The sequence below is a fragment of the Lepisma saccharinum genome, chromosome 13, assembly GCF_977018435.1.
Source record: "Lepisma saccharinum chromosome 13, izLepSacc3.1, whole genome shotgun sequence".
NCBI lineage: Eukaryota > Metazoa > Arthropoda > Insecta > Zygentoma > Lepismatidae > Lepisma > Lepisma saccharinum.
Genome location: NC_139241.1, coordinates 60174223 through 60187109, shown reverse-complemented (window position 1 = coordinate 60187109; position 12887 = coordinate 60174223). Strand labels below are relative to the sequence as shown.

Here is a 12887-nt window from a genome sequence, read left to right as displayed (position 1 = left end):
TAATAAATACACCCTTACAGTGATACAAACCGAGTTGAAAGGAAATGTTTTTACAAGTTCCTTGGCCCTAACCTACACTAATAAAATAATTTCAATTTATTTTCTAGTGAAACAGCAGCCTGATTCTTTAGTTTGAGCAATCGTTTCCCTTTAATATTGTACAAGCTGTACCAATTGATAATTCAAATCTGAAACAAAAAAAGCCTTGAAACTTAACAAACCTGTTCTGGTAGCTATAATACTTTGCATCTCTTGGAATTGTGCAGAGCTGCTTCCCGTAACAACACAGCACTTGGGGATTAAAAGTGTACTTGCGGCCGCAGCAGTAGCCCAATGATTGCATGACTGGATCAATTTCCTGTTCAAACACCTCCGACAACTGAAAGAAGGAGCACAACAATGAGTTTAAGTTTTCACAAAGTTTAACAATTACAACACACTACTGAAATATACTTAGTACTTAGTGCATTTCTGTAGCCATGGAATGTATGCAGACAATAGTGAAAGTATTTATGGGACAATTAAGCAGTACTCTGTAACTCTGTAATAGGCAAATCAGTATTAATAATAATAGCACCTGATATACAATATTTACGCATGTATAATGCACACTCTGGTTTTTGATGGGGAGAAGCGACAAATAACAATTATATCTCGTATATAAAGTGCAGTGCAATTCAGGTTCAAGAAATTACTTTTTGTAGCTCTTGCTACGCCGATCAAGAGTGAATCACTTCATACCTATTCAGTGAGTCACCTGTTGCTATATGGATCAAGAAGATCAAAAAGTGAATATAGTCCCCCCCCCCTCTCCCACCACTGTGTTTAGCATCCCAAAGCTTTCACTTCGGTAACCACCTCGTTTATTCTGTAGTAGAAGAAAGAGAAGTCAAAATTATTTGCAGCACTCTGGAAGTTATTTTCTATTATTTCTTGCCCGACAAATACCGCTTGATACACTTCCCAGACAGAAGGCTGCATGACAAATTTTGCTGGAATGTTTTTCTCTGTGTTGCATAACGTTCTGTTACAAAGTGAAAAATCATGGCTAATTGCCATTTCACATTCATAGTGTTTTTCAAAAAAATATTATTACTAAACAAATCCAACCTGGCAATTTGTATTTAATGCCTGTTGATATATACGTGTTATAGACAGTGACATGGTGAAAACATGTGTGGTTTTGTGTTGGCTGTCTGAATTATTCTGTACACAATATGCACCACAGTTTTTGGGGCCAAAAATTTTGGGAAAAGTAACACATTATAAGTAACCTCGGATTTTAGGTTTTTAACCTATTTTTTCCTTTACAAGTATGTAAAAAATAATAAGTTATGTCAGCATTTCGTTAAAAAATGCAACAGCTGATGAAGTTTAATAGTGCCTAAAAAACCTATTTTGCTTGATAGAACCTATTTTAGGTTTATGCTTGTAAATAAAGCCTTTTTTTTAGGTGTTTATATATTTTTTTAAGGTTTTACAGGATTTTTATGTCACACAGAGGCATTTGCTTTGGTCACGAAAAAAGTTAATGACAAACGTGTTAGAAACGTATTCTCTGTCGATTTCCCTTCCTCAAAGTCCATGGGGGTTTTTCAAAGCTCTAAACAAAGCAAAATGTCTGGTGCCACTGTTACCTGTACGATCCAAAGTCGTCTGATCTGTGTGGTCTTGCTCACTTTCGCGTCACTTCGGTGCTTTGTGGCCTTCACGCCTTGCAAACTAACATTTCGGCATTGTAGTTTACACCAATGACTAGGTGATGATGATCCTCACAGACAAAATTGCAGAGTTTGACTGTGGATAACATGAAAAACGATTGTTGCCTAACTAAACGGCAAAGAGTGGATTTTAATAGCAAATTTTCAATGGTTTAGTTCTGAAATCACTGTAGGGTTAGGCAACATACATAACGTTGTGCAAGACAGTGCGTATTTCAGGATATAGGTGTCCTATTTTCATTGCCGGTAACTATACCTAATCAGCATTTTTTCAGGAATTTTGAACTATTTTAAGTTTTTTAGAGCCTAACTTATGGTTTTTAGGACCTATTTTAGGATTTTAAGAACCTATTTTAAGGTTTTTAGGAACCTATTTTAAGGTTCTTAGAACCTATTTTAGGATTTTTAGAGCCTATTTTAGGAATCTAAAAGCACACTTTTTAGAACCTAAAAATCAGAGGTCTAATTATAAGTAAATAAGGTATACTTAATGGTAACATTTCTGTAGCCATGGAATGAATGTATGCAAACAAAGGTGAAAGCATCATGGGACGATTAAGCAGTACTCGAAGTAACAGCCAATATAGGCAAATCAGTGTATCAATATTAGCTCCTGATATATATCAACAAATAGGCAGTAATTTAGTGCAAAATTCTATGGCTCAGCCCTAGTCTAAGCATGCACTGTCTACTACTTAGACAAAAGGTACTGTGTCAGCTGGTTAAGTACATTCAATAAAGAGGGGTAATGAACCTTCATGTCTTTTTTTATATTGGACTGGTAGAATGTTACTTATCAGTGCAGGTCAGTTCTATACCAGTAGTCTATCAGTATTGGTTAGATCTTCCTATCAGTAAGAGAAAAGTGAACGAAAAAGCAGTCAAACTACACAGTCCGACATTAAGTAATGAGACAGTCGTTATCAAATGAAAAGGAAGCAAAATATTTGAATATTGCCTGTTTACTACTCAAAGTATATGCCTTCTTGTCAATACAGCAATTGGCACAGTTGGCCAATGATTGAAACGACATCTGCAAGTCTTGAATGTGGTATGACTTGAAACTAAACAATCGCTACTGGCTGGCACTGTGCATTATCGTGGAACAGGAACCAACTGCTCATTCTGGATACTGAGGTTGGACACGGATCAGTTCTCTTTCATAATCATTCAGAACACCATGACAGTAACAGCCAATTAGTAACACCCCCCCCCCCCAAATGGAACAAATACGAGGGGGGTATCGTAAAGTTTTAATTATCATCCGGAAGTTATTGAGCTATGTGAATGAAATTTCGCCAGTGTAATCATTGGTCCTTGTGTGCATGATGGTGTAAAAATGTTCGCAGTTTTTTTGTTTACGTTTTTGACAGGTGGTGGTAGATATCAGTAACCTGCAAGATGGAGAAGTGCGAGGCTCTCGCAGCACGATCAAGTTCCTGCTCTTGAAGGATTACAGTGCCCGACAAATTCATGATGAAATGAAGGCTGTCTATGGTGATTATTGTTCATCATATGACACTGTTGTGAGGTGGAAGAGGAATTTCCAATGTGGCCACATGTCCCTCACAGATGAGCCAAGAAATGGACGATCATCACTCATGGACGATGGTCCACAGTGATTACGTGGTGACACCCTTACACCTCCCTCAGGACGTGGAGGCATACGGTAATTCCCAGCATGCTCATGCACACATTAATTTGCAGATAAAATGAAAACGTGGGACAACATGAAATCAGTTAGCTGTCGCACAGCGTAAGTGGTTTTCTTTCCTCATCAAAGTACAAGCCAGTAGCAACCAATTAAATTACAATTTATTGATCAAATAGAAGAGGAAGAGATGAAAGCCCTGTTGTTCGCTGATGACCTAGTAATATGGGGAAACAGTGAAGTAGTAATACAGACACAAATTGATAGTTTGAATGAGGAAATCAGAAGAGCAGGAATGAAATTCAACACAAAAAAGAGTGAGGTGCTAATAACAACACGAAACAGAGCCAGAAATGTACCGAGATTAAAGATGGACATGGAAGAGTTGAGGGTAGTGGAGAGTTTCAAATATCTAAAAAAAAAAGATAAAAGTGCTCCCCTGTGCTTAGCACCACGCTATGAAGATTCAGAGAAGTGGAAGAATAGATGAGGAGGTAAACAGAAGAGGACAAATGGGAGGTGGGCTCTATCAAAGTGTTCGAAGATTAATATAGAACAGGGATGTACCTATGAAATGCAAGAAGGTAATATGTAACACATACTATGTACCAATAATTATGTATGAGAGCAGAGACGGACAATGACAGAGAGAGACAAAAGAAAGATACAGGCAGTGGAGATGAAATTATTAAGGAGTATATTGGGGAAGACTAGAAGGGATAGAATAAGGAATGAGGAGATCCGATAGACAGTGAGTGTGGTGAGGCTCCAGGACAGAATGGATCAGGCACGGATGAGATGATTTGGAAACACAAAGAGGATGGATGCAGCAAGACTACCAGTAAGAGCTTACAATGTACAAGGAGTGGGAATAAGGCCAAGGGGGAGGCCAAGATGTCGGTGAAAAGAGCAGATAGTGGAGAGTGTTAGGAGAAAAGGAGAAGATTAGAACACTCTGAAAAGAGGGGAATGGTGGAAGACCAGAAGAAAATGGAGAGGCTTGACTTCAATGCCGACCCAGCCAGAGGGAGAAAACTGTGAAGAACGATGATGATGGTGATGATTAAATGACCAACTAAATTACAACTTATTCTGAACACACAACTAATATTTTATGAATATTGTTCTACAAGTTAGCTTTTGAGGAAAGGCGGTAGAGGGAGGGGGAGAATTAAATGAAGGTGATTCGCTAATATTATCATAATGAAAACAGTAGGAAGCTGATGAAAATCTAGTCCTTGTTGTGTGCAAAGCAAACTTCACATCTTATTCCAAGTCTACCAAGCTTCTAACTTTGTTTTCAGTTTCTGTACACAACTTTTTAAACTGCTAAATACAAAATTTTTGTGAACATCACCTCTTGCTACAAATCCTTATCTAAGCATGCAAATGAGACAAAACTTGCAACCCACCTTTGTGCAGTACCTATAAACACGGGATGTCTTCCTGTTGTATAACCAGGCGTTATCAAACATCAGCCACACATCATCCACATATTCCCAGGGGTCCGTGTACTGTCCAGTGTCTAGTTTGCGTTTGACAGTCGAAAGGTCCATTGGCTTTTTTATGATGTCGAAGTAGTCCGGTATGCCAAGTGCTTTGGGATCTACAGGCTGACGGAATGGCAGGGACTCAGGGTCTTGTCTGTACAACTTCTCCAAGGTAGGCATCAGTGCTTGCCTCAATTCATCTGGCTTGAATACTGCAATAAAAATCAATATTGAAAGTTGTAAATTCAAATTATGCCTGGTCAAAACATAATTATACAACATAAAGTATTCGAAATATAAGTTTTGCAGAAGGAAAGTAGTGAAGTGTATTTCTTATTTACCAATCATGTATTTCAATGTTAATATTAATGTTAAAAGTTATGTATATAAAGAGCTCATATGCTCACTTATCCACACAACTTGTTTCTGTTAGTTTTATTTTGTCGGAACTTGCTGCACTGAACAGTGAAATGAACACAGCAGCAAGTTCCAATAAGGGTCATGGCAGTGGCCACTGAAATAAACAGAACAATAACAAAAACCAGTTGTGTGGATAAGAGAGTACATCAGCTCTTTGTATAGATTTATTACCACGTCTCTTATTTCCAATAATATGAATTACAAATTATGTCTCTAATTAATATCATTAATAAGAATACAATGAAATCTGAAGTTAATTACAAACTATAATAGGCAACAATATTATAACACAGTGCAAAATGGAGCATTGAGAATACTCTGTCCTGGGAATTTCTGCAGCAAGTGAATGAAAACACGTATCTGCACAAGTAGTTATGAGAGATGGCTCAACCAATGAACATGTGAGGGGACGGGATTGCATGAGGGGAAAAAGTGACTGCAGACGGGATTGCATGAGGGGAAAAAGTGACTGCAGCCACCAGCCTTCGCAGAGGCAGCATGTACTGCTTTGCTTCGCGCACTCACTTTCTCCCCTTCTCTACCGCTACATGCAGCCTGGCTCTAGAGATTCCCAGGGTACAATTCCGTAAAGTTCAGGGTTCAAAGTAGTTGGTATATTGCAACAGACGAAGGTGAATGTTCATATCGTACATGTATGTACATAAGAACAGCTTTGGAAGTTTGCTACCCTATCTGTTTCCCATCAGTCACAGTGGCGTAGCTGTGTTACAATATGGGCACTCCCATGAAGAAGTCATTTTGTGTCATTGTGTCAGCAAGGTATGGTTCTGTTGTTTCAGTTCAGCGAGCTTTTGAACGGCAATTTGGAAGTTATCCTCCGTCCGATTACAACAACAATCATTGATGGTTTAATAAGTTACAAACAAATGGATATGTTTGCACAAGGAATAGATCTGGACATCCAAGTGTGTCGAACGAAAGCGTCGAGAAGCATTGGACTACTCGATGGATGTGTGCAAGGTCACAAAAGGTGCTCACATTCAACATTTATAAGGTACACTACGTAAACTTGTTGAGTTGTCGTTTACTCCCATATACGCTTTGTCCTTGTACTTTACATATAAGGGAAATGAAACCCTGATAATCATTTAGGGATATGCTGTATTTTCCACCCATCTGTACGTTCATACCAGGTGGACCTGTTTCTACTTCCATTTCTAATAGCCATTCAATGTCAACGTGCAAAAGATGAAACCACTAAAGAAAGTTGATAATGCTTGGAAATTTAAGAACTTAATATTGCTTACAATTATAAACAATAACCAAAACAAGCTATGCACTTACAGCATTTCCTCTTCTTTTCGGGAACTGGCTGTGCTGTTTGAGAAGCATCAGTATTTGGTTTAACATCTGCTGATATGGTATTTTCCCCAGATGTAGACATTGGAGTAACAGGTTCTTCTTTAACAGACGTCTCCTCTGAAAGTAAACAGTTCAAATGTCCTTCACTTAGATGTTAGGTAAGACAAATGAATGGTGGTATGGAAAATACATATTCACTCCAAAGTTTTTTAATGATCACCTGTATTATCACATGGACCAAGACTTTCATGCAGTAATGTATCTTTTGTGTACTTAGTGAAACTGACAAAATATCCACAAATTGGTATATTGGGAATGATATATATGAATTTTATATTAATTATTCTAAGGTGTATTACATATTTTATATAAATTGCAGTAGTTTGCACCATTGTTATAGTATTCATTGAGTAATGCAGATATATTTGTGGTATTTGTAGGAATAGAATTCAAAATGTATCTCTATGATAGGGTAATTTTTTATCAAATTTTAATAAATTTTAATTTATTTCGGATCTATAATAACATAACAATGTATCATTATTGACAAGATTTACTGTATAACTACTTCTCTTTATTTCCCTTAAATTTACTACATTGTTATAACTGTAACATTAACCAATCCAAGAATAAATGTCTGGTGACGGGAGAGTGTGTGTTCTCCCAAAACGTTACATCTACTTTTCTCTTCTTTCTTTTTTTAACAAGAACCATAAACTACAAGAGAAATAATTATATAATGCAAGCAATATGTACAAACAAAAAAAAATATACATCAGGTACAACAGGTTAGGTTCTAACAATCTAATCAGTATGCTAAGTCTCTACCTCAATAAAAATGCTAATCTGTTACAGCATTCCCCCAGTTACGCCTTCCATACGTAATATTAAGTATTCTACCATTACACGTGGTGGAACAAAATGACTGAAGACTACACAAAATATTTTGCATTTTAACATACAGGGTGAAGAAAAATGAAGGTTACATAGTAAAACAAATATGTGCATACAGAAACAAAAATACATTAGAGTATTGAATTTAGTCTACAACGAATACATACTCACTTAGGTAAGTAGACGAAATTCAATACTCTAACGTATTTTTGTTTATAGATAGTGAGTAACACGCACGTAACCAATATGCTATGTGCATACAGACAAAAAACATTGACATGTAATGAGTGCAGTCACAGTACATGTTCACTGTGCGTAGCATCTGCTTGAATGCATGCTTCAATTTGAAGGACCTCCTTGCGTACAATATCTGCTAGTGTGGTGGTGGGGGGGTTTGGGAGATAGCGCTGTGATCCTTTCTAAAAGGTGGTCCAGCCTATTGAATTTTCTTAGCATACATGATGGCTTTTATGTATAAATCAAGGGGTGTTAGCAGGGGGTGGCCATCCCCAAAAGAATTGTTCATCATAACCTCCCCCCACAAACACACACACAAATATAGTTTGGATAAAGATGTAGTAATTGATTTTTGTTTGAATGTCGATAAAATTAAAATTACATTTTCGAAATATGTAAGTTTTAGACAATGAAAGCTGACAGTATGGTACAATTATCCAGTCAGTCGTAGCACAGAAACACAAAGAAGCGAAATAAATCGTGCCTGAAATCAGCCAACACTGAAACTGAAATTCGCATGCTGGAAGTTCTGAGCAGACTCGGAACAACCGCAAGGAAACACAGACAGTTTACCATTGGCAGAGATGCCAACAATTGAAAGACGCATTATATTTGAATCCTTTCCTTGCAGTTGAAATTAAAAGACTTAAAAAGAAAAAGCACAGGTTACTTTCATGTTTACTAACATAAAACATAAAACTGTTCAGATTCGCTGCCATTATGTACTGAATCAACCTTATTCTTACTAGTTAGTCTGGTTGACTAACCTTGTATTAACACGAACAGCAACCCCCACCCCCCCTCTTTCTAACTGATTTTAAAGTCATAAGAAGTGGTGTTTCATTCCAACCCAATTGTCGCGTTCATCCACAGGTACGAAGAAAAACTAATAACCATTACTAAAAATCAATAACAATCAATCAAAAGAAACAATCCCCCCATTTTTGTGTGAAGATATATAGAATTGGTAGCTAAACTATAAAATTTTGTCCCCCCAAAAATTCCCATGGTGCAAGCACATCATGAATTTTCCCTGTGGGCACCCCTGGGTGTTAGGTCTAGTGACTGTGGTGGTCATTTACCTATGTAACCTGACTTTTGCCTCACCCTGTAGTTTCATACTTTTACATAATTCAATTATTGATACAGCATGGCATAGCCATTAACTGCTTTGTGAACAAGTAGGTTAACTGAGACAAGACTACAGTTTAAAACTGAACCAGGAACACACTGCTAGGTTACACAAAAATGGAAAAGAAAAATGCGATCTTAGACTTACCTTTAATAACTAATGAATTTTCGGAAGTAGCATTGCATTCATCCATTGGTTCAGTCTTAATTTCGGTTTTGATATCTTCAGTCTTTCCTTCCTTTTTCATTCCGCTCATGTCAGTCATTGTAATATCTTGCTGGATCTCTAATTTTATATCACCACAGAAGTCCGGCTTCATCTCTTGTTTCACTTCAGCTTTGTCTTGAGTTGTGCTTGATGGAGTACTTGAATCGTTCTGCGAAACCTGTCAAACAAATGCATTTACTTAATATTACGTCGCACCTTAATATTTTCAGGATATGCATCACACAAAATTTAAGAGAGAGTGCCAATACCTCATTACCACTAAAAGGAACGTCAAGAGGCATGCATATTTAGGCTTTGACGGCAACACGAAATGCAAAATAACAGACAGTAATGTTAATTTATTTTTTTTAAAAAAAAGTGTGAGGTGTGTTATCCTAACATGGTTTGTCATGAATTAATGCGAAATAAACTGCAAAGTGCAAAAAAAAAAAAAAAAAAACTCCCAACACAAAATTTAGAGTTCATTTACAGACAACACTTTCTGAAGTCTGATCAATCATAAAAGTTATGAAAATCACAGAAAATTAAGCAAAAATGGACCCCTTATACAGGAATAACTTTATACTCTGATAACTATATGAAGGAAATATTTATTTTGTGTAATAAGTATAGTTTTTTAAATCAAATTTAGGGTTTTATTCCCAGTTTTAACACAGAAATGACTTTCACATACCGCTTTTGATTCCAAAATTTTACCAGTTTTTGTACTGGAATCTTGATCTTTTATTCGCCATGATGTGTAGCTCTAAGGATCATGTAAGTAGAGAAATATTTGTAAAGATAAAACAAAGATAGTTAAAATGAAACAGCAATCTCCTACGTAAGACAGTGAGCAAAACCATGAACACCGAATGCCTGCACTATGGAGGGTGAAACTTCTTTTTCTTTTTCATATTACTAATTATGGTCTATTGTGACTATTCATGTCAATGTCTTGCAATGCTAGTCATTGTCAGTCAGCCCAGAATACATGTAGACAATGGTTTTGTTACATGTGCCTATGAGGTTTTGGTGATACAGAAGTACTGTTTATGAAAAGATTTCTGACACATTACCCATGTCCTAATGCAGTTGATAGATAAATTTCACAAATCGATCAAGGGTTTTTGCAAACAAGGTAACGCATGTCATTGGGTACATAGATGTACAAATGAGTGTGTGAAATCTGTGTGGCACAGTACGTGCACAATGATTTTTTGTTCACTCTGTGTGATTAAAATATGAAATGTATATGCTAACTTGCATTATCAGAGCTCTTTACTTTCTCATTAATATTAACACAACCTCGCCTCATACTTAAAACAAATGTTATCTACATAACATGTAATAAAAATGAAAATTTATCTGTATTTCTGCACTGCAGTAAATTTCACAGGAATGAAGGGTTGATCAGCACACTACTGTTATTGGCTAAGATATTCATATTGGTAAAATTGCCAAAAAAGTTACTGATCTGGTATTTCTATAAATAGCCTGCAAATTTCTGCCATGAACACTATAATTCATGTACTCTGATTTTGTACAATATGGCCTTTTCGAGAGGTGAAATATGGCCCACTGACAGAAAACATATCTCCGAGGGGATTGCTTTTATAATTTCAGTCATGGACATTCCTATTCAAATGGCCCAATGAAAACTGTGTAAAGAGTTGCTAGCAATAAAGAAAAATAATTCTCTACTTTAAATGGTAACTGTTCATCTGTACTGTATATAAACAGTAGAAAGCATTCTGCAACCTTGGTGGTGGCACAATTTAATAAAAATCTCCATGTTTATAAGAAACCTGAATTGTACAACATTTTTTGGCAAACACTTGTTCAATCTATGATATTTCAATAGTACGATGCCAGGGGTCCCGGGTTCGAATCCCAGCCTGGGGATGTATATTTGTGAGTGTCCATTCATCAATTTCATCATATCATCTCTCATTCCCATCTTCACAAATTAGCCAAAAGTGGCACAAAAAGCAAAGTAAAAGAAAAGCAAATCAATCAATCACTTTCATAGGATTCTAACATTTACTGAATCTAACTTCTAGTAAACGTCAATTTAAAATGTACATGTTGGGCAGAGAATAGTAACTGATAAAATACAAAATCAACTCTCCATCAATATTCATGTATGCTCCTGTTCAAAGTGGCACATTCTTCAACATTCAACCCTATACAGCATGCCACTTTATGTGAACAGGAGTGTACATGACTGAAGAATTCACTAGAAACCATGTGAAATTTATTGCTTATGAAAAAATAATACACCATGTAAAAAACAGTTGATTATAACTATCCACGCACCCACCAAACTAATTCTTGGATAGAACACACTGTGCATAGATACCATTGACAATTTACTTATCTACATTTTGAAGATATGCATATTTACAATTTTAGGAGATACCATTGCACAACTCGTAATTGCTCCCGTCACCTGTTACAACATGCAGATTTACTATGTACATCAAATTTAATTCCTAACGATTGGCTAACACACTGATGAGAAACCAATACCATTTAGATTATCACATTAAGCACCATATGGGAGGAAAAATTAAGAAAAAAATATATGTGTATGCCAACCAGCACCAATAAGATGTGGATTGTTTAGCTGGAAAATTTGGAAATGTGAAAACCATCACCAGACACTACTTCACACATCTCATCGCAGGCTGCCAATATCAGCATTGATGCCAGCTTAATAACTTGGTGGGTTTTGAAAATATTTGGATTGGACTTTTGAAGCACCCAATCTGGAATATTATATATATATATATATAATGGATAAAAGCAAGGAGGGCCAAAAGGGCTAAGTAAAAATCAAATAAGGTAAAAGGAAACACTCACCGGACAGTAGAAAAATTCAAAATTTTCGCTAATTTATAGCATCATCGGTGTGAGAAGAAACAGAAGACGGAAAAATCAAATTCAATCAAATCAAAATCAAATAAGGTAAAAGGAAACACTCACCGGACAGTAGAAAAATTCAAAATTTTCGCTAATTTCATAGCATCATCGGTGTGAGAGGAAATAGACGGAACCGGAAGTTGGGGCACTGCAGAGTTGCCAGGTCCCCATCGAAGAAGAAGCGGTGCGTAGAACGAAAAAAAACACTGTTTCGTCACCAGGCTCGTCGTAAACTGTGAGTGTGTAGGAAGAGTTGGGAGGGCGGGAGGGACGGGATGGTTTTGGGGGGGAAGGTGGGTGAGGGGTGGGCATTACTGGGTGGCCTTGTTCAGGCCAGGTGGAGTGGTTGCACTCATGGCTGATATATAGGCCCTTTCCCATCTTTTGCGAACAGAGGTGTTGGCTGGTTTGGGTAGGAGATGGATGATCGCTACCCGGAAGCAGTCGTTGAAACTGATGTTGTGGTGGTTGGTGTGGACGGCGACAGTGAAGTCCAGGTTGTGGGTGGAGGAGCGGTGGTTATTGATGCGGAGGTTGAGGGCTGTTGATGTTTCCCCCAGGTAAAAATCACCACAGATGTTGCAGGTGAGGATGTAGATAAGGTTTGAAGCATGGCAGGTCCCTTTGGGATGAAGGGTAAATTTGCCAGTGGCCGTGTGCACCTGGATGGTGTGAGAAGTGATGAGGATGGGGCAGGTCTTGCACCTGGGGCGGTTGCATTTATGGGCAGGGGGGTGTTGGATGTGTGGTGAAGGAGTGTTGTGGACCAGGATGTTTTGGAGGTTGGGGGGGTGTTTGAAAACCACCCTGGGTTTGTCGGGAAATATGCTTTTGGTTTCAGGATCACTGTGGAGAATTGGGAGAAGAGAGTGCAGTGTGTGCCTGATTTT

At 37.4% G+C, this 12887-nt stretch overlaps 1 protein-coding gene across 12 annotated transcripts in view; it reads right to left on the bottom strand.

Moving 5' to 3' along the window:
* nej (CREB binding protein nejire) overlaps positions 1–12887 on the bottom strand; it is a 149410-nt gene that overhangs the window by 39553 nt on the left and 96970 nt on the right. For 10 of the 12 annotated variants that reach the window (XM_083134257.1, XM_083134259.1, XM_083134258.1 and 7 more), the window contains 5 exons: positions 9770–9841; positions 9016–9253; positions 6588–6722; positions 4785–5074; positions 222–379 (listed from right to left, as the gene is read on the bottom strand). In XM_083134257.1, the coding sequence (XP_082990383.1) occupies positions 222–379; positions 4785–5074; positions 6588–6722; positions 9016–9253; positions 9770–9841 (893 nt within the window). The remainder of the gene's footprint in view (positions 1–221; positions 380–4784; positions 5075–6587; positions 6723–9015; positions 9254–9769; positions 9842–12887) is intronic. The other 2 variants (XM_083134264.1, XM_083134266.1) reach the window with 1 other exon arrangement.